Source organism: Canis lupus, chromosome 9, assembly GCF_011100685.1.
Source record: "Canis lupus familiaris isolate Mischka breed German Shepherd chromosome 9, alternate assembly UU_Cfam_GSD_1.0, whole genome shotgun sequence".
Classification (NCBI taxonomy): domain Eukaryota; kingdom Metazoa; phylum Chordata; class Mammalia; order Carnivora; family Canidae; genus Canis; species Canis lupus.
This window is the reverse complement of record NC_049230.1, coordinates 40,765,608-40,786,557: the sequence shown is the minus strand read 5'-3', so window position 1 is coordinate 40,786,557 and position 20,950 is coordinate 40,765,608. Positions and strand designations below refer to the sequence as shown.

At 43.3% G+C, this 20,950-nt stretch overlaps 2 protein-coding genes across 4 annotated transcripts in view; both read left to right on the top strand.

Annotated features, from left to right (window-relative positions):
- The window catches only part of ADAP2 (ArfGAP with dual PH domains 2), a 44,017-nt gene extending 30,072 nt beyond the window's left edge, over positions 1 to 13,945 (top strand). The window contains exons 11-12 of one of the 2 annotated variants that reach the window (XR_005364689.1): positions 5,041 to 5,277; positions 13,924 to 13,945. Coding sequence is in view for 1 of the 2 variants with exons in the window: in XM_038548168.1 (XP_038404096.1) it covers positions 5,041 to 5,105 (65 nt within the window). In the remaining variant the exon portion in view is untranslated. Of the gene's footprint in view, positions 1 to 5,040; positions 5,420 to 13,923 lie in introns of those variants that run through there. The other variant, XM_038548168.1, reaches the window with a different exon arrangement.
- Positions 5,918 to 20,403, top strand: RNF135 (ring finger protein 135). 2 transcript variants are annotated; one of them, XM_038548165.1, is made up of 5 exons: positions 5,918 to 6,722; positions 13,924 to 14,073; positions 16,588 to 16,750; positions 18,711 to 18,800; positions 19,349 to 20,403. In XM_038548165.1, the coding sequence occupies exons 1-5, from the start codon at positions 6,447 to 6,449 to the stop codon at positions 19,876 to 19,878; spliced, it is 1,209 nt and encodes a 402-aa protein (XP_038404093.1). In that variant the 5' UTR covers positions 5,918 to 6,446; the 3' UTR covers positions 19,879 to 20,403. The 2 variants fall into 2 exon arrangements, with proteins under 2 accessions (XP_038404093.1, XP_038404094.1); XM_038548166.1 differs by lacking the exon at positions 5,918 to 6,722 and adding an exon at positions 9,514 to 9,585.
- The last annotated feature ends 547 nt before the right edge of the window (positions 20,404 to 20,950 follow it).

Here is a 20,950-nt window from a genome sequence, read left to right as displayed (position 1 = left end):
CCCAGGTGCGCTTTAACACATCTATTTGAATTTAACAATGATGTCAGACTGACGGAAAATGAGTCTGATTTGCCTGACTGGTTTGATGTGAGAACTGGCCTTGCCAATTAGGTTATGTGGCAAGTATTTTGCATAAATTGGGTAAGCTAAATCTGCAGCCCCCAAATTTTAAAGAAAATATATTTCAAGCATATAAAAGTATCTTTCCAAAAAATATGAGATTGACAAAGGTGTATTGAAATGATTAATATTCCAATTTTTCTAGGCCTGAGTATATCAAGTTAAACAAAGTGACTCTTGGGATCCCTGGGTGGCGCAGCGGTTTGGCGCCTGCCTTTGGCCCAGGGCCCGATCCTGGAGACCCAGGATCGAGTCCCACGTCGGGCTCCCAGGTACATGGAGCCTGCTTCTCCCTCTGCCTGTGTCTCTGCCTCTCTCTCTCTCTCTGTGACTATCATAAATAGATAAAAAACAAACAAACAAACAAAAAACAAAGTGACTCTTAAGTAATAGAGTGATTGGTTTAATTGATAGTAATTTGATAAGCCGGGGCAAAGTCTTGTTACCATACCTCCCAGAAAATGAGAAAGTGAATACTTCTTTTTTCTCTAAGTTTTTATTTATTTAATCTCTACAATCAACATGGGGCTCAGACTCATGGCCCTGAGATTGAGAGTTGCTTGCTCTTTCAACTGAGCCAGCCAGGCACCCCAAGAAAGTAAATACTTTTGACTTTTGCAACACAGGTAGCCTCAAATTCTTTGTTCTAATAAAGATTAAAGGAAAATCTGATCAAATTGTCAGCTGAGAGATTACTAAGTAATTTCTGTTGATGGATCACTGATTTTTTTTATCTCAAAGTATTCAGTAAAGTATGTGACATGGTTGTCATATATGTGAACGAGGTTTTTCAGAACTAACATAAAAACAAAAAATAGGAATATAATTTATTCCCGAATCTTGTTTAATTCTATTGCTAAGTAATGTTCATCTCTCATATAACTCAATAGCAAAAAAAAAAAAAAAAAAAAAAAATTAAAAACAGGCAGAAGACCTGGATACATATTTTCCAAAGAAGATGTACAAATGACCAGCAGGTACATGAAAAGGTGCTCAACAGCATAATCATCAGGGAAAAGCAAATCAAAACACCAATAAGATATCACCTTGCTGTAAGAGTAGCTATCAAAAAGACAGGAAATAACAAGTATCGGCCAGGATGTGGAGAAAAGGGAACCCCTGTGCACTGCTGGTGGGAATGTAAATTGGCGCAGCCACTGTGGAAAAGTTATGGAGGTTCCTTAAAAAATAATAATAGACCTACCATATAACCCAGTAATCTCATTTCTGGGTATATATCTGAAGGAAACAAAATCACTGTCTCAAAGAGTTATCTGCACCCAATGCAGCATTATACACAATTGTCAAGTCATAGAAATAGCCTGTGTCTACATTAATAGATGAATGGATAAAGAAAATACACACACACCCCTTGAGGATATTATACTAAATGAAATAAATCAGAGAAAGACATTGTATGATCTCACATGTAGAATCTATAAAAGCTGAACTCAGAAACAGAGTAGAATAGTGGTTGCCAGGGACTGGGAAGTGGGAGGAAATGGGAAGATGTAGGGCAAAAAATACAAATTGCCATTTTTGGGATGAAGAAATTCTGGGAATCTATCATACAGCATGGTGACTATTGTTTACTATTTTGTATATTTTAAAGTTGCTAAGAGAGTAGATCTTAAATGTTCTCATCAGCCTCAAAAAAAGGTGAGATGATGGAGGCATTCACTAACCTTATTATGGTAATCATTTTGCAATATATATGTGCATTAAATAAATCATCTTATTGTTCATCTTAAACTTAGAGACAATGCTATGTGTCATTTGAGATAACTCAGTAAAGCTGGAGAAAAAAAGTAATATTCATCCACAGATAAATGCGTTTTTTAAATTAAAAAAATTTTTAAAAAAAAGATTTTATTTATTTATTCATGAGAGACACAGAGAGAGAGGCAGAGACAGGCAGAGGGAGAAGCAGGCTCCATACAGGGAGCCCCATGTGGGATTCTATCCTGGGACTCCAGGACCACACCCTGGGCCAAAGGCAGTCGCTAAACCGCTGAGCCACCCAGGCGTCCCAATAAATGCATTTTTAAAAAGAAACCAGCCCATCCATCTCACTAAGAGCTGTAATTCCAATAAAATTTTGATTTTTTATTTAATACCTATTTATATAAATTTATATTTGTTTTGATTGACTGCTAATAATAATTTTTTAAAAATATTTGTTAGAGACAGAAGAGTATGAGCAGGGAGGGGTAAGGGAGAGGGAGAGAGAATCCCCAGCAGACTCCACACTGAGTGTGGAGCCTGACTCTGAGCTCAATCTCAGGACCTCGAGATCATGACCAGAGCAGAAATCAAGAGTCAGATGTTTAACTGACTGAGCCATCCAGGTGTCCTGACTGCTAATAATAACTTTTTTTATTAATTTTTTTTCTGATTTTATTTATTTATTCATGAGAGACACAGAGACATAGAGAGGCAGAGACATAAGCAGAGGGAGAAGCAGGCTCTATGCAGGGAGCCTGATGTGGGACTTGATCCCAGGACTCCAGGATCATGCCCTGAGCCGAAGGCAGAGGCTTAACTGCTGAGCCACCCAGGCATCCCTATAATTTTAATGATAAGTCAATCTAGCATAAAAATTTATTTATTTTTTTAAAGATTTAATTTATTTATTCATGAGAGACACGGAGAGAGCGAGAGGCAGAGACACAGGCAGAGGGAGAAGGAGGCTCCATGCAGGGAGCCTGATGTGGGACTCCATCTCAGGACTCCAGGATCACGCCCCAGGCCAAAGGCAGGCACTAAACCGCTGAACCACCTGGGGATCCCCCAGAAGAAAAATTTAATGAGCCTTTTTGTTATAGGAAGTAAAACAGACTTAAAATTTCAATAAATATGCATATTTCTATTGCAGAGAATTATTACAAGTTGATAAAAGTGATTACAAAGTGATAAAAGACTTTCATGCATAAAATAGATTGCTTTAGAATATCGTTCTGTGGAATTGGACAACTAAGAAGAAATGGATAAATTCCTAGAAACATATAAACTACCAAAACTGAAACAGGAAGAAATAGAAAATTTGAGCAGACATAACCAGCAAAGAAACTGAATCAGTACAAAAAAAAAAAAAACAAAAACCCTCCCAACAAATGAAACTCCAGTGATGTGGGAAGCAAAGACAAAAGAAAAATCAAACGTCTTTACTACTTATAGGCCATTGACAAGTCCTTGAAACAGGCAGAATGACAGTCCTATAGGAACTCAGCTGCCTCGATGTTAGAGCTTTGCTAAGGGCAAAAGGCAATCTTAGCCCAACTCCAGAATCCTGTAAGTCTACTTTAACATGTAAAAATTCCTTTGAGGGGCATCTGAGTGATGTAGTCAATTAAGCGTCCAATTCTTGGGTTCAGCTCAGGTTGTGATCTCACAGTTTTGGGATTGAGCGCCAAGTCACACTCCGTGCTCAGCATGGAGTCTGCTGAGATTCTCTCTCCCTCTCCCTCTGCCCCTCCTGCTCATGCTCACCCTCTGTCTAAAATAAATAAATCTTTTAAAAAAATAAATAATTACTTTGGAAACTTCCTTTATCTTTATCCTCCCAAGATATGTGTTGGCAATCATCCGCCAAGCATATGATCCGCCAATATACATCTGGAGGGTCTCATGACTAAGGTTTTATTAGACAGCAATAAAGATTTTATTTATTTATTTATTTGTTTATTTATTTATTTATTTATTTATTCATTCATTCATTCATTCATTCATGAGAGACAGAGAGAGAGAGGTAGAGTCACAGGCAGAGGGAGAAGCAGGCTTCCTGCAAGGAGCCCAATTCGGGCTCGATCCGGATTCTGGGATCACGCCCTGAGCCGAAGGCAGATGTTTAACTGCTGAGCCACCCAGGCGTCCCATCAGACAGTAATAAATGATCTTTTCCTAACAATAGCTAGCCCCCTCAAAGTCCTGGAAACCTTGCTTCCAAAATTCTTTGGAGACTTATGCTCTCCCTAACCCCCTCCCAACTTGGAGATATATAATGGGCCACTCCTCATGACCCCAGTGCAGCTCTTTCTGCCCACAGGTCCTGTCCCTGTGCTTTAATAAAAACACTTTTTTGGGCCCCTGGCTGGCTCAGTGGTTGGACATCTGCCTTTGGCTCAGGTTGTGATCCTGGCTCAGTGGTTGGACATCTGCCTTTGGCTCAAGTTGTGATCCTCTCTCTATGTATCTCATGAATAAATAAATAAAAATCTTTAAAAAATAAAAACACTTTTTTGCACTGAAGGCGTTTTAAGAATTCTTTCTTGGCTGTTGGCTCTGAACCCCAATATCTATCCTATATCACTAGGATCAAATGACTTCACAGGTGAATTTTACCAAATAGTTAAAGAAGAGTGAACATCTCTTCTTCTCAAACTATTCCAAAAAATAGAAATGGAAGAATATAGTTCTCTGGAGAAAATGGAATGGCAATACAAATTCAAAAAGATGAAACAAAGAGAAATTTTCCAATGTAAATGAAGAACTTGTTAATGTATTTTTACAGCTAGGGCTACTTCCACCCCTACCCTCTTTTTGGTAACCACTGCATGTTTTTGCATGAAACTTTCAGGAATTGTCCAAGAAAAAGTTTGCAGACCACTGGTTAATCCACTCCTTCAAGAAACTTGGGTGTCTAATAGAGAAGGGAAGGAGAGGTGGCTAGAGGGATGCTTCTATCAAAGGAAATTTTATTTTTCAAGATGGAAAGTTTGAGCATGTGTCTTTAGTATTGTGTCTATATTTCCAGAAAAGAGAGGTGTGAAGAAATAGGGTTTACCACCAATGAAGAGACTTCAGAACAAAATCCAGGTAACATATCAATCAGGATAGGCTAAATTATGCTGTAGCCACAAGCACCCATTAAGTCTCCATAAGCTTAACATGTCTTAAGTTTATTTTTCTCTTTTACTACAGGTTCCAGTGTGGGTCCCCAGGGGGTCTGCTCATCTTCACCACTCAGACACCAGGCCACCAGATGATGGCTTCATCTCCACAGTCAGGGCATTTGGCAGAAAGGGATACAATGACTTACTAGCTTTTTTAAGCTGGTGGAAAGGTGACAAGTATTCTGCATGTTTCAAGTGGGTCAGAGAAGTGCCAATCCTACCAGGTGCTGAAAAGAGCTGGAAACTTCACTGAGTAGCCTAATAGGTAGTTCTATTGACTACTACTTGTCATTTCCAGTATTGGAAATAGCCATAAATTTGTATTATCTGGTACTTACTTTGGGGCAAGGCAAGATGGGATGAAATAAAATATGAGATATTGTTAGTTCATTTCAACAGATCAGAGAGATGGGGGTTCTGGTCTCTGCCACTCAATGGATGCTGTGTAAACCTGAAAGTTCCTTTGCGTCTTTGGGGCCTTCCAGCCCCAACATTTTCCTGCTGTGATGAGTCTGGGACTGGAATAAGGAGAGAGGAGGAAGCGAGCGAGCCCAACCAAGGCCAGGCTTGCTACCTCAAGAAAACAGACCTAGTGTTTTTGTCCGGTTGCCTGTTGGGTAATGTGCTTTCAGCCAGCAGAGAGCAGCACGGAGACAGTGGCATAGTTCTGCTTCGTAGTGTCGGTTTGAAACGTCTAGGGGTCCTTCAACTTTGGCCGCATATTAGAATCATCTCGAGGAGGCTTTTAAGAATATCCGTGCGGGGATCCACCCCGGAGGATGAAATCAGACTCTTTGGGAGTGAAGCCCCAGCATCATTCTTTTAAAAGAGCTATGTGCACTGGGAATTTTTTTTTTTTAAGATTTTATTTATTGATTCATGAGAGACACAGAGAGAGGCCGAGACATAGGCACAGGGGGAAGCAGGCTACCCCCGGGGAGCCTGATGAGGACTGGATCGCTGGACCCTGGGATGAGGACCTCACCCTCTGGCTGAGGCTCAACCACTGAGCCCCCCAAGTGCCCTGCGCCGGGTTTTCTTTAATCTTTTACTACTTGTTGGAGGGGATGGATGACAGCTAGTGGGCGCAGTCTCGTAGAAAAGTTCTGGAACCGGACCGTCTCTTTCTTCTCGAGGGCTGTCGGGACCGCGTTTTAATGGGCCGGGGTCTGTGTGCAGAGGGAGGGCATCAGGCTCGCGGGTCCTTGGGACATCGGGGTGCTCCCGGCGCTGGGGCGAGCTGAGATCCCGCGCAGCTGTGACTGCGGCCCGCTCCGCCCTGGGGCGCGGCGTGCGGGGAGGGGAAGCGCAAAGGCCGCTCTCCCCGACGCCGGAGACAGGAAGAAAGGCTGGGCCGAGGCGGGGAGAGGAAGGCCGAGGGAGGAGCTGGAGGCGCCGTCCGCGCCCAGGCGTCCCGTGGGGCGCCCCGTCACCATGGCGGGCCCGGACCCCGGCCCGGCCGTCCCCGTGTGGCTGGCCGAGGACGACCTGGGCTGCATCATCTGTCACGGGCTGCTCGCCTGGCCCGCCACGCTGCCCTGCGGCCACAGCTTCTGCCGCGACTGCCTCAAGGGCCTGTGGGCCGCCGGCTGCGCTGGGCCCCCGCGCTCCTGCCCCACCTGCCGCGCGAGCGCCGCGGAGCCGCGGCAGCTGCGCAAGAACACGATGCTGCAGGAGCTGGTGGACAAGTACAGCCGCGCGCTGCGCGAGGTAGGCGAGGGCCCGGCCGGCGCCGCGGGCACCTGCGCCCCCCGCCGCCCCGCGCCCCGCCCCGCGCCCCGCGCCCCCCGCCGCCGACCGCGCTTCCCGGGTGCCCTGCCTCCGCGCTTGCGCCCTTCGCCCCGCCGCCTGCCTGCCTGGCGATCTGCTCTCGCTCCGAGCACTCCCGCTCCTGGGGAAGTGGGGATGAGTGTGAGCACGCGGGGGAAAACCCAGTCCCTGACTTCCAATCAGACTGGGTGCTCTATCTACTCCTTGGCACATTTCCACTCTTGGCCAGTCTGTCTGCAGACTGTGGGCTCTTTTAACATTCTTCTATTGGGGTAACATATAGCATAGAGTCATACCAACCTTTTTTTTTTTTTTTTTCTTTTAAAGATTCTATTTATTTATCCATGAGACACACACAGAGAGAGGCAGAGACACAGGCAGAGGGAGAAGCAGGCTCCGTGCAGGGAGCCTGACGTGGGACTCGATCCCTGGACCCCGGGATCAGGACCTGAGCTGAAGGCAGAGGCTCAACCATTAAGCCGCCTAGGTGTCCCTCCATACTTTTTTAAGTGTATAATTTAGTGGCATGAGTTATATTCACAGTGATGTGCAGCTATCACTAGTTTGTTTCCAAAAGGTCATCACCACAAAAACTCTGCACCCTTTAAGCAATAACTTCTCATTCCAACGCTCTGCAGCACCCCCCCCCCCTTTTTTTTTAAAGATTTTTATTTATTTATGAGAGACAGAAGGAGAAGGAGGCTCCATGCAGGGAGCCCGACGTGGGACCCAATCCCGGGGTCCAGGATCACGCCCTGGGCCAAAGGCAGGCGCTAAACCGCTGAGCCACCCAGGCATCCTATCTGCAGCCTCTTTTAACCTCTAATCTGTGTTCTGTCTTCATGACTTGCCTACTCTAGGTATTTCATCTCAGTGGAGTCGTGTAATATTTGTCTCTTTGTGTCTGGCTTCTTCCACCTACCATGTTTTCAGAGTTCATTCATGTTGTAGCATGCACCTGAATTTTATTCCTTTTTGTGGCTGAGTAATGTTCCATTGTATGTATGTACCAAATATCTGTTCATACACTAATGGAAGTTTGGATTGTTTCCACCTGCTGGTTACTGTGAGTAATGATGCAGTGAATATTGGTGTGCAAATAACCAAGTCCTTATTTTCAGTTCTTTTCAGTAAATTCTGCAGCAGCTACAACATTTTACATTCCACCAGCAAAGGAGGAGTTGCCGAATTTTCTTTTTTCTTTTTTTTTTTTTTTCCGAATTTTCCACATACTTGTCAGTACTTGTTATTCTCTCGTTTTATTTTCATTCCACCTTCTCACCACTTTGTTTTTAGTATAGCTTTCCCATTTAGGATTGAAGCGTTTTCTCACTGTGGGTTTGGTCTGCATTTCCCTGACGATTGATGATGGTGACTGAACATCTTCTCATGTGTATGTGTTTTTTAAAGATTTTGTTTGTTTGTTTGTTTGTTTGTTTGTTTATTTATTTATTTATTTATTTATTTATTTGAAAGAGAGAGAGATAGTAAGAGAGAGCACTAGCAGGGGGCAGAGGGAGAAGCAGGCTCCCCGCTGATCAGTGAGCCTCAATATGGGGCTCTATCCCAGGACTCTGGGATCATGACCTGAGCCAAAGGCAGACTCTTAAGGGACTGAGCCACCCAGGCACCCCTCTTTTCTTGTGCTTATTGCTCATGTATATATCTTCATTGGAGAAATGCTTATTCAGGTCCTTTGATTGTTTTAAAAGTTAGGTTCTTTTTTTTTTTAGAGATTTAATTTGTTTATTTATGAGAGACACGGAGGCAGAGACATAGGAAGAGAGAGAAGCGGGCTCCCTGCAAGGAGCCCGATGTGGGACTCAATCCCAGATCCCAGATCCCAGGATCATGCCCAGAGCTGAAGGCAGACGCTCAATCGCTGAGCCACCCAGGCGTCCCTAAAAGTTAGGTTCTTTGTTTTTGTTGAGTTTTAGGAAATCTTTATAAATTGTGGATATTAAGCCCTTATCAGATAATACCACTTTCAAATATATCCCCCCCATCTTATGGGTTGTCATTTTACTTTCTTGATGGTGTCCTTTGATACACAAAAGTTTTATCTATTTCTTCTTCTCATGTCATATCTAAATGCATTGCTGAATTCTGAGTTCATGAAGATTTACCCTCATATTTTCTCCTAAGATTTTTATGGTAATAGGTCATATATTTAGGTTGCTGATCTATTTTGAGTTAATGTTTCTATGTGCATGAGATAGGGGTCCAACTTTATTCTTTTACATGTGGAAATCTAGCTGTCCCAGCACTATCTGTCGAAGAGACTATTTTTCTCCATTGAGTGGAGTTAGCACCTTATAAAAAAATCAGCTAGGGGGTACCTTCACCTGAAACCATCTGTACAAGTATTACTCTTGGGGCGCCTGTGTGGCTCAGTGGTTGAGCATCTGCCTTCAGCTCGGGTCTTGATCCCAGGGTCCTGGGATCTAGTCCCATACTGTGCTCCCCATGGGGAGCCTGCCTATCTTTCTGTGTCTCTCATTAATAAATAAAATCTTTTAAAAAAATCAGTTGGCCTTAGATGAATGGATTTATCTCTGGACTCCTAATTCTATTCCACTGATTTTTTTTGGTCTATCCTTATGTCAGTACCACATTGTTTTGATTACTGTAGCTTTGTAGTAAAGTTTGAAATCAGAAAGCATAAGTCCATCCTACTCTGTTCTTCTTTTTCAAGATTGTTTTCGCTCTTCAGGGCCTCTGCAATTCCATATGAATTTGAAGATTGATGTTACCATTCTGCAAAGAAGGCTGTTGGAATTTTGAGAGGGAGTGGATTGAATCTGTAGGTTACCTTGGGTGTGACATCTTTAACAATATTATGTCTTCTTGGGGATCCCTGGGTGGCGCAGCGGTTTAGCACCCGCCTTTGGCCCAGGGCGTGATCCTGGACACCCGGGATCAAGTCCCACGTCGGGCTCCCTGCATGGAGCCTGCTTCTCCCTCTGCCTCTCTCTCTGTCTGTCTGTCTATCATGAATAAATAAAATCTTAAAAAAACAAAACAAAACAAAACAATATTATGTCTTCTTGGGGCAGCCCTGGTTACCTAGCGGTTTAGCGCTGCCTTCAGCCCAGGGCCTGATACTGGAGAACCCAGATCAAGTCCCACATCGGGCTCCCTGCATGGAGCCTGCTTCTCCCTCTGCCAGTCTCTCTCTCTCTCTCTCTCTCTCTCTCTGTCATGAAAAAATAAATAAAATCTTTAAAAAATATATTATGTCTTCTTCCCAGAAATGTGAAATGTCTTTCCATTTATTTATTATTTATTATTTCCATTTATTTATTCCATTTATTTAGGTCTTTTTAACTATCTTTCAGTGATGTTCTGTAGGTTCCAAAAATATAAGTCCTTTCATTTCCTTAGTTAAATTTATTCCTAGGTATTTTATTCCTTTAGATGCTACTATAAATGGAATTGCTTCCTTAATTTCATTTTTGGATCATTCCCTGCAGGTGTATAAAAACACACTTCTTTTTGGGAGATGATCTTGTGCCCTGTGATTTTGCTGAATTCATTTACTAGCTTTCTTGTGGATTCTTTTTTTTTTTTTTAAGAGAGTTTTAAAAATGTATTTGACAGAAAGAGAGCAAAAGTAGGCAGAGTGGCAGGCAGAGGGAGAGGGAGAAGTAGGCTCCTTGCTGAGCAGAGAGCCCAACATGGGGCTCCATCCCAGGACCCTGATATCATGACCTGAGCCACCCAGGCCATCCTCTCTTGTGGATTCTTTAGGATAATATTTATATGGTCATATCCTATGTGAGTACAGATCATCGTACTTCTTTTCCAATTGGGATGCTTTTTATTTCTTGTCTAATTGCTCTGCCTAAATTTCCTGTACAATGTTTGGTAGCAGAGTTGAAACCAGGCATGCTTGTTTTGTTCCTGACTAGAAGCTTTTAGTCTTCTACCATGGAGTATGATGTTAGTTGTGGGTTTTTCGTAAATTCCCTTTATCATGTTGAGGAAATTCTTTTCTATTCTTGGTTTTCTCAGTATATATATATTTTTTGATCATGAAAGGGTGTTAGATTTTGTCAAATGCTTTTTCTGCATCGATTGAGATGATTGTATATCGTGTGTGTGTGTGTTTCCTTCATTCTATTAATGTGATGTATTATATTGGTTGTTTTTCTTAAGTTGAACCACCTCACATTTCTAGGATAAATTCTGCTTGGTTGTGGTGTATTATCCTCTTAATATTCTGTTGGATTTAGTTTGCTAGTTTTTGTTAAGAATTTCTACATCGATGTTCATAATAGATAATGGTCTGTAATTTTCTTGTGATGTGTTTATCTAGCTTTGGCATTAGGGTAATGCTGGTCTTACTGAGGAGTTAGGAAGTGTTTCACCATCTTCAATATTTTGGAAGAGTTTGGGAACTATTGATGTTAACTCTTTAAGTATTTGGTAGAGGGACGCCTGGGTGGCTCAGGAATTGAGTGTCTGCCTTCAGCTCAGGTCGTGTTCCTGGGATCCTGGGATCGAGTCCTGCATCGGGCTCCCTGAAGGGAGCTGCTTCTCCCTCTGCCTGTGTCTCTGCCTCTCTCTCTCTCTGTGTCTCTCATGAATAATTAAATAAAATCTTAAAAAATTTAGTGATTGATTTGAGATCTTTTTTCTTTTTAATGCAGGTCTTTCCAGTTATAAATTTCCCTCTGAGTCTTTTACAGAGTTCTGACACAATTGTTTCTGTCAGTTTCTGCTGGTTCTGTGAAGGGAACATGAGATCTTGGAGTTGCCTACTGTGTGAAGGAAACATGAGATCTTGGAGTTGCCTACTCCACCCTTTTGCTGTTCTCAGATATACATATATATAAATATATATTTATGTAAGATATATATTTATACATATATATTTAAGATTTTATTCTCAATTAATCTTTATACCCAATGTGGATGTGGGACTCAGACTCACTCCAAGATCAAGAGTCATACAGTCTACTGACCGAGCCAGCCAGGTACCCCTGTTCTCTGTAATATATATTTTTAAAGATTTATTTATTTATTTGAGGAGGGGAGGGGCTGAAGGTGAGGGAGAGGGAGAATCTCAAGCTGATTCCCCACTGAGCACAGAGAATGAGGTGGGGCTCAATCTCAGGATCCATAAAATCATGACCTGAGCTGAAATAATGAGTTGGATGCTTAACCAACTGAGCCAACCAGGTGCCTCTGCAATATTTTTTAACAGAATTGAGGCCACATTGTATAACTAGGTTATATCCTCTTTTTTGAATTAATTAATAGCGTTTATTTTTTGAAGCAGTTCTATGTTTACAGAAAACTGAGCAGATATTGTGGCAAGTCCCCATATGTCCCTAATAATAGTTTGCCCTATTATTAACATCTTGCATTAGTGTGGTACATTTGTTGCAATTGATGAATCAATATTAATACATTATTTACTAAAATCCACAGTTGAGCTTGATGCAGTGGCAGTATTGTAGCCAATGAGGTTTATCCAAGGCATGATTTTGCCAATTGAAACTAAAATCCACAGTTGATATTAGGGTTCACTCTGTGTTGTACAGTTCTATTGGTTTTGACAAATGCATGATAATATGTAACTGCAGTTATGGTGTCATACAGTTTTACTGCTCTGAAAATCCCCTATGCTCCACCTCTTTGTACCTTGATCCCAAACCCTGGCACTTCCTAATCTTTTTACTGTTTCTTTTTCCCAGGATGTCATATAATTAGAACCATACAATTTATATCCTTTCCAGATTGGCTTCTTTCACTAAGCAAAATGATGGTATGTGGCTTGATAGCTCATTTCTTTTTATTCCTGAATAATATTCTATTACATAGATGTACCACAATCTATCCATTCACCTTCTGATGGGAATGGTTGCTTCCTTTTTTTTCTTTTTCTTTTGTGTGTGTGTGTGATTATGCTAATTTTTTTTTTTTTTTTTTTAAGATTTTACTTATTTGGGCAGCCTGGGTGGCTCAGCGGTTTAACACTGCCTTTGGCCCTGGGCATGATCCTGGAGACCCGGGATTGAGTCCTACATCAAGCTCCATGCATGGAGCCTGCTTCTTCCTTTGCCTGTGTCTCTACCTCTTTCTCTCTGTGTCTCTCATGGATAAATAAAAATAAATAAATAAATAAATAAATAAATAAATAAATAAATAAATAAATATGTAGGATGTCAATAATCAAATGAAAGGAGCTGGCATCTGTGCATCACTTTAAAGTTTCCAAGATTGGGGCACCTGGATGTCTCAGTTGAGTAAGCATTGAACTCTTGATTTCAGCTTAGGTCATGATCTCAGGGTCTTGAGATCAAGCCCCATGTTGAGCTCTGCATTCAATGCGGAGTTTGCTTGAGATTCTCTCTCTCCATTTGCCTCTCCCCCTGCTTGCACTCTCTCTCTCATTTTCTCTCTCTCTCAACTAAATAAATAAAATCTTAAAAAAAAAAAAAAGTCGCTAAGATCCCTGCACAGTAAACAGGTAGAGTCTCTGCATTGTTGAAGAGGAGAAAGAGGGAGGGTCATTTTCACTTTGAAAGGAATGGTGAAGACACAAGATGACCCTGGTGAGAGTGGACCTTCAACCCCTCCAATTGAATGGCCTCCATAGTCCCACTCACCATGCCGGCTGCATGCACCCTGCCAGGCTCTCAGCATCTCTCTGACCTCCTCTGTTCACTTTCCTTTAGCCTCCCCTCTCATCTCTGCCCCCTGCCTGTGGATGGGCTCTGTTTCCCTGTATGGCTATAGGATGATCAGTAGGCATGCCAAGGTATATGGGCTGTCTGCCTCCTTGTCCTCTGGACATTTTTGTCACTCTGTTGCCTGCTTCCTTTATGCAGTATTTACAGCTCCCTCTGTCTAGAGCTGCTGGGTCCTGGGTCCAGCTTTGTGTTCCACTTTGTTATTTTATTTTATTTTTTTAAAGATTCCATTTATTTATTTGACAGAAAGAGAAAATGAGCACAAGCAGGGGGAGCAGCAGAGGCAGAGGGAGAAGCAGACTCCCCACCAAGCAAGAAGCCATGTGGGGCTTCATCCCAGGACCCTGGGATCATGACCTGAGCCAAAGGCAGATGCTTAACTGACTGAGCCACCCAGGTGCTCCCCACCACCACCACTTTGTTCTTTTGTTCTTTTAAAGGCAGCAGCCCAGAAGAGCATCAAAGAAGTTGGACGTGAGCTGACAGAGTTGGTGGAACAGCTTGTAGGAATTGTCAGGAATCTTCAGAGTCAGAAACACCTCCCCGAATCTGGACCAGAAAATGAAAGGAGCACCCTGAGCATGGGCATGGTAGGCTCAGCGGGGAGGGGAAAGCATGTGCTGGGAGTAGGACTAGGGACAGTTTCCAGCTAGAGCCACAGAAGTACGTGAAAGATGCAAGGTCTTCATCTTTTACCACTTTCTTTTTTTTTTTTTTAATTTTTTAAAAATTTATGATAGTCACACACAGAGAGAGAGAGAGGCAGAGACATAGGCAGAGGGAGAAGCAGGCTCCATGCACTGGGAGCCCGACGTGGGATTCAATCCCGGGTCTCCAGGATTGTGCCCTGGGCCAAAGGCAGGCGCTAAACCGCTGCGCCACCCAGGGATCCCCTTTTACCACTTTCTTACTGTCACACATGGATGACTGGAAGTGCAGAATACTTGAGGTGAGGTAGGGGAGCTTCAGGTGGGCTAGGTTCCATCCTTATCTCTACACCTAACCAGCTCTGAGATACCCAGGAACCTCTATGCAAATCGTGCAGACAGTCTAGTCCTCATCTTCATTGACCTCTCAGCACCGTTTGACCACACTTCATTCTTGAAGCTTTCTTTTCCCTTACCTTCTGGGACAGGGGTCTTCTGAACTTCCCATTTCTCTGTAGCTGCTCCTTCTTTGTCTGTCTTGTGGGCTCACTCTCTTTTTCCCTCCTCAGCAGCAAAGTGCCCAAATTCCTCAAGGCTGAGGGTACATCCCTATCTTCCCCACTGCGTGGTCTTCCCCACACCATGGCTTTAATGACCACTCTGTGCACAAACATAACTCCATCCTGGACCCTTCTCTTAGCTATGGTCTGATGTCTTCCTTCTCACCTTTTCCTCTTGGATGTCTTCTTGGACATCCCACTTAAAATGTCCCAAACTGTTTCTCCTTTGGGAGTCCCCATCTCAATGACTGGCTCTGTTTTCCTAAGTGCATAAACCTGGGAATCATGTCACTCCCTCCCTTGCTGGCCTAAACATCCCTGGAACCTATTTACTACTCTTTTTTAAAAATATATTTTTTTTATTTATTCATGAGACACACACACAGAGGCAGAGACACAGGCAGAGGGAGAAGCAGGCTCTATGCAGGGAGCCTGATGTGGGACTTGATCCTGGGACTCTAGGATCACACCCTGGGCTGAAGCCAGGTGCTAAACCGCTGAGCCAGGGACTCCCGCTATTTAGTACTCTTGAGCTCCTTGGAGACAACTCTGATCCAAGCCTCTGATCATTTCTTGCCTAGATTACTGCAAGAATGAATTACTCCACTCTATTCCCACTGGTCTGCTCTCCTCAGAGTGACCCTGTCAGACACAAATCTGATTTAAAACATCTCCAGTGACATCTACTTTTGTGGAATTAATACCTCAATCTTGGCAGTCCTCACAGAATGAACAGGGCCCTCCAGAACGCATTTCCTGTCTGCCCCTCTTGTGGCCTGCCACTCGGCCCCCCTCCTCCGCCTCTCCCCAGGTCTTTATGCTGCAGCCACTCTGGCCACTTTTGGTTCCTGCAGGGTGTCACACTTCTTCCCACCACAGGATGCACTCCATGGAATGTTCTTTCACCCTGTCACCTAGGTAACGTCTGCTCATCCTTCAGACCACAGCTAGATCTTCACTTTCCTGGAGAAACCTTCACTGATTTCCTCAAACAAGTGCCCCTGTTAGATTAGAGGCCCTTACAATTTCATGTAGCAGTTACCATAAGTTGCAACTTGACAATGATGGGTGCCATAATTTATTCATATCCATTCTCCTTCTTCCCTTGCCCTGGACTTGAAGCTTCATTATGGTAGAGACTTTGATGGCCTTTGTTCTTTTGTTCATTCTTGTAGCCCCAGGCCTAGCAAGATGCTTGCTGCACAGCAGGTGCTCAGCAAACACTCACTGAATGAGTGGAGACAGGGTCTTCAGGGCTGCAAGGTGTTGAGGGGGAGGAAAGCCTGAGAATCTGACTTTCACACTTGATCATTGCATTGGTTTGATGTGAGGATGAAAAAAAGCTCTGGTCTAAAAAAGTGCTCAGAAAAAGAAAAGTGCTCAAGTGGTAGGCAATTGCAGGACAAAAAAATTTACTGTGGTGACTGAGTTCACCATGAGTTGCAACTTCTTTGGTAAAAGGGAATAACCAACCTATGGTGGAAGGTTGTTCTACAAATTAGAAGTAAGCCAAAGAAAGTACTCTCTTTGCCTGTGTCTCTGCCTCTTTCTCTTTGTCTCTTGTGAATAAATAAATAAAATCTTAAAAAAATAGCTTATATATATATAAAAGAAATCCATATTTATTGTACAAAATACTAGAAAATACATAGCAGTTTAAAGAAATCAAACATCATCCACAACTCCACCACCCGTAAATAACCACTCTTTAATACTTTTGGCTGCACTATGTGTTCTTCCATATTGCTTTCATGTAGTTTGAGGGCCTAATTATGTTTTTAAAAATTTGTGAGGAGGCAAGTAGAAAAGTATAGATGGCAGAATTAGAATATACTAACTTGATGCATACCTTAGGAGACTTCAATTAATTAATTTATTTTTAATGATTCATCAATAGTCTTCTTCTGATGGGGCGGACCTTGCCTTGGCTTCTTCAAAGCCAGTGACTTCTGACACACCCGAGAGAAAAATGAAAGACATTCTGCATGACCTAGAAGAAATCCAGAAAAAATTACAAGAAAACTTCACATGGAAAGGGGCCCTTGAAGAACATCTGCAGGGTGAATTGATTTTATTTTGGGAAAGAGGATTAACTATGGAAGTTGGGGGAAATGACAAAGTGTTCCATGGCTTTGTTTTGGGGGGATGAGGATCCCAGAGCCCAGCTGTGGTGTTGTAAATGAGGAAGGAGTGGGCTGAGGTGTTTTTGTGGCTAGCTATGTGTTTTGGATGTAGCTGGAGGTGTGATGTAACATAAGCCTTTAAAAGATAGAAACTCATTTTCTGAGACCTATACATCCAGAATCTAGACCTGATTTTGCTGCTTGCCTGTGTTATCTACCTGGAGATTCAAAAATAGGCTGCTTTTTATGTTTAATTATTAAATGTCTTTGTTAACAAAGCATGCAACTTTGTAAATCATCCTTGATAAGTTCTATTAAACTGTCATCCCTGGTGAGTATACTAATAGTAAACAGTAACAATGCAGGAAAGAACCTCTCTGTCCTGACTTTGTAGGTTCTCTATTATAACCCTTGTCATGACTGAAGAACAATTCACACCTGCCCCTTAGACATTAGCCTGGACTCCTGCTCTGCCTCCTGCTCCACTGCCAGCTTTCTATACTTTAGAGACATGTCTCTTATAACTCTTTCTATGTTTAAATGATCTTACTCTGCTTAAAAAGTTATTTTTTATTTAGGTGGAGAAACATGATCCCTTGGGAAAAGTTTCTCAAGGAAACAAGTTAGAACATACTTTATTAGCTGCTGCAAAAATTATCTGAGAAATAAGTGCCCTCTTGGCTCCTGTGTGCCCCTAAATTTAGATTGGGTTCCTTAGTGATCTTATTTACTGACACATATTTGAAATCAATATTTAGGGGCTCCTGGCTGGCTCAGTTGGTGGAGCATATGACTCTTGATCTTAGAGCTGTGAGTTCAAGCTCCATGTTGGGCCTAGGGATTACTAAAAAATAAAATCTAGAAAAAGGGAGAAAGAAATGTTTAGATTTTGAGGTTAAATTTAAAATTTTAAATTCAGAAATCAAAACAATATAACAGCATACAATGAAAATCTCTTTCCCACCCTTGTCCAATTTTCCTATTGCCCCTGTCTCAGTTAACCACTTGTATTAGTTTCTTGAGTTCCCATTCAGAATTTACTTGTGCGAGTGACAGTTTAAATCACAGACAGGGGGTCATGGGTATTCTGGGTGTTAGAATGCTGTGACCTGCTGGAACTGTAATTTATTTGATAGATATGCATCTGACACTTACTTCCTATGTAGCTGGCACTACGCTTGGTGCTTAGAACATAAAGGTGAACAAGGTCTCTACCAGCAAGAAGCTTCGAGGGAAGCTGTTACCAGGGAAACGGGCAGTAAAAAAAAAAGGTCCATGGTGAGAACATGGGGCTGAACATACCTGAGCTGGATGTTCTGCCTTGATCCAAGTCTGACACTAAAAAAATCCACTAAAGAAACGTGATGAAGCAGGGCAGCCCCGGTGGCGCAGCGGTTTAGTGCCGTCTGCAGCCTGGGGTGTGATCCTGGAGATCCAGGATTGAGTCCCACATTGAGCTTCCTGCATGGAGCCCGCTTCTCCCTCTGTCTGTGTCTCTGCCTCTCTCTTCACTCTCTCTGAATGAATAAATCAATAAATCTTTAAAAAAAAAAAAAAAAAAAAGAAATGTGATGAAGCAGACAAGCCATATGCCCTGATCATGATGTTTGGATACCTTCTATTTGCCTTTTTTTTTTTTTTTTTAATTTATTTATTTATTTTTTTTATTTATTTATGATAGTCACAGAGAGAGAGAGAGAGAGGCAGAGACACAGGCAGAGGGAGAAGCAGGCTCCATGCACCGGGAGCCCGATGTGGGATTCGATCCTGGGTCTCCAGGATCGCGCCCTGGGCCAAAGGCAGGCGCCAAACCGCTGCGCCACCCAGGGATCCCCCTTTTTTTTTTTTTTTTTAATGAGACTTTCTTTTCTTCCTCCCAATTTTTTGAAATCCTTAGTGGAACTCCAGGAAGCTCCATCTTCTTCTTCACACCCATTGCCTGACCACAGCTGCCCAGCCCCCAGGAGGGCCTTCCAGTTTGCTCAGTGTAAGTATGTGGTCTCCTTAACACCTGGGTTTGGCCTGCCACGTCCACCTTCTGCTGCTGAGTCTGTTCCTGGGCTCACAAGGCCGTCTGATTACAAAGGCAAAAGGGAGAGGCACCTGGGTGGCTCAGCGGTTGAGCATCTGTCTGCTTTTAGCTCAGGTTGTAATCCTGGGGTCCTGGGATCCAGTTTCACATCAGGCTCCCCGCAGGGAGCCTGCTTCTCCCTCTGCCTGTCTCTGCCTCTCTCTGTGTGTCTCTCATGAATAAATACATAAAATCTTAAAAAAAAAAAAAAACCCACAAAAGCAAAAGAGATTGAAGACTCTCAAATTCCAAGCTATGCTGGGTGGGATTCAGATACAGCTTCTGAAAGAGGCTTAATGGGGAAGTAAAAATTAAGATAGAAAAGGGGGTATTGTTATTAGAACAACACTGGGGATATGTACAGAAAACTGCAATTTGATAAACTAATTTTAATGCCAGTGTGAGTAAAACTTTATCACACCCAAAGACACAGAGATGCTTTCTGCTCTTACTTTTTTCCTCAGGGGCCATCAGCCCAACCTTTGACCTTCGCAGCCACTCCTGTAGCTTGGAGGTGTCCGAGGATTGCCGGGTGGTGACTGTATCTCACTGGCCACAGACCCATCTCTGGAATCATGAGAGGTTTGTGACCTGCCAGGTCTTATGTTCCCAGGCCTTCTCTTCTGGGCAGCAGTACTGGGAAGTGGACACTCAGCATTGCAGCCACTGGGCAGTTGGGGTAGCTTCCTGGGGGATGAGGCGTACCCAGATCCTGGGAAGGACCAAGGACTCTTACTGTGTAGAGTGGAAGGGGAATAGCCAACTCTCTGCATGGCACATGGTCCAGGAAACGGTCCTTGGCTCAGACAGACCTAAAGTGGTGGGCATCTGGCTGGACCTGGAGGAGGGAAAACTCGCCTTCTATTCAGTGGCTGACCAGGAGACGCTGCTGTATGAGTGCCCAGTCTCTGCCTCCTCTCCTCTGCACCCCGCCTTCTGGCTCTATGGCTTAAATCCTGGAAACTCTCTGACTATACGGCCAGTAAATGTGTAAAGGTTCCCTGGGTGTTAAAACATGGTGGTGGTGTCCTGGTCTCCCCCTCTGGTTCCAAGCCAGTGGCAACTTGACAAGAATCCTACTTCTTGAGTTAACGGGTGTGCAGTAAAGGGCTAACTGCAGGCTTGGGATGTTCAACGGCACATTCCGAGAGCATGGGTCCCTGACTGGCTCCTGGGAGGCAGCCTCTAAGTGCTTGGCATATCCTGCCTGATAAGAGTATTTTGGTTTACCTGAGGGCCTTGGGCCAGAAGGTATCAGCTTGACCTCTGGAGGGGCTGGAGACAAAGGCCTGCCTATGTGACCGACACCAGGGCACCAAGGCTTGGGTAAGCCACCCTGGTTGATAGTCCTCCTTGTATATTGTCACATGCTGTTGCATGGGGAATTAACATTGTCCTTGTGACTCTGTGGGGAAGGAGACTTGGGGTCTCTTAGCCTGTTTCCTATGTGCCTTTTTCTACTGCTGATTTTAATCTGTATCCTTCCACTGTTAATAAATTGTAACCAAGACTATAATCACTTCTTTGAGTTCTCTGAGTTCTTCTAGCTAATCACTGAATCTGAGAGTAGTTTTAGGGACTCCCAAGCACAGGGGCAGGTTATCAATTGCTGTGTAATAATTGTAATAATTGCTGTATAATAATAACTACCATGAATGCAATGGTTTCGAACAATGCACAGTTATTATCTCAGTTTCTGTACACCAGGCTTCAGGGCACAGTTTGACAACGCCTCTGCTTCGTAGCATCACCAGGTGCAGTCAAGGGGTGATATGGAGCCATGATGGCATCTGAAGCTCAACTGGAGAAGGATCTCCTTCCAAACTCATGTGATCTTCAGCGCATTCAGTTCCCTGTGGGTTGTCAGACTAAGGGCTTTAGTTTCTTGCTGGCTATTGGCTATGGGCCACCCTCAGTTCCTTACCCCACAGGCCTCTGCACTGTAGCTACTTACATCCTCAAAGCCAATGAGGAAGAGGAGTTCTTCTAGCCAAATGGACATTAGATCTTATATAATGTAATCACACTAACATAATCACATACATCCTGTTGCCTTTGCCTTATTC

Excerpts from the sequence above, each read along its gene's own strand:
- RNF135 (XM_038548165.1), top strand. The coding sequence starts at position 6,447 with ATGGCGGGCCCGGACCCCGGCCCGGCCGTCCCCGTGTGGCTGGCCGAG. Across the intron at positions 16,751-18,710 it reads CCTTGAAGAACATCTGCAGG|TGGAACTCCAGGAAGCTCCA; the intron begins GTGAATTGATTT and ends TGAAATCCTTAG. Across the intron at positions 18,801-19,348 it reads GGCCTTCCAGTTTGCTCAGT|GGGCCATCAGCCCAACCTTT; the intron begins GTAAGTATGTGG and ends TTTTTTCCTCAG.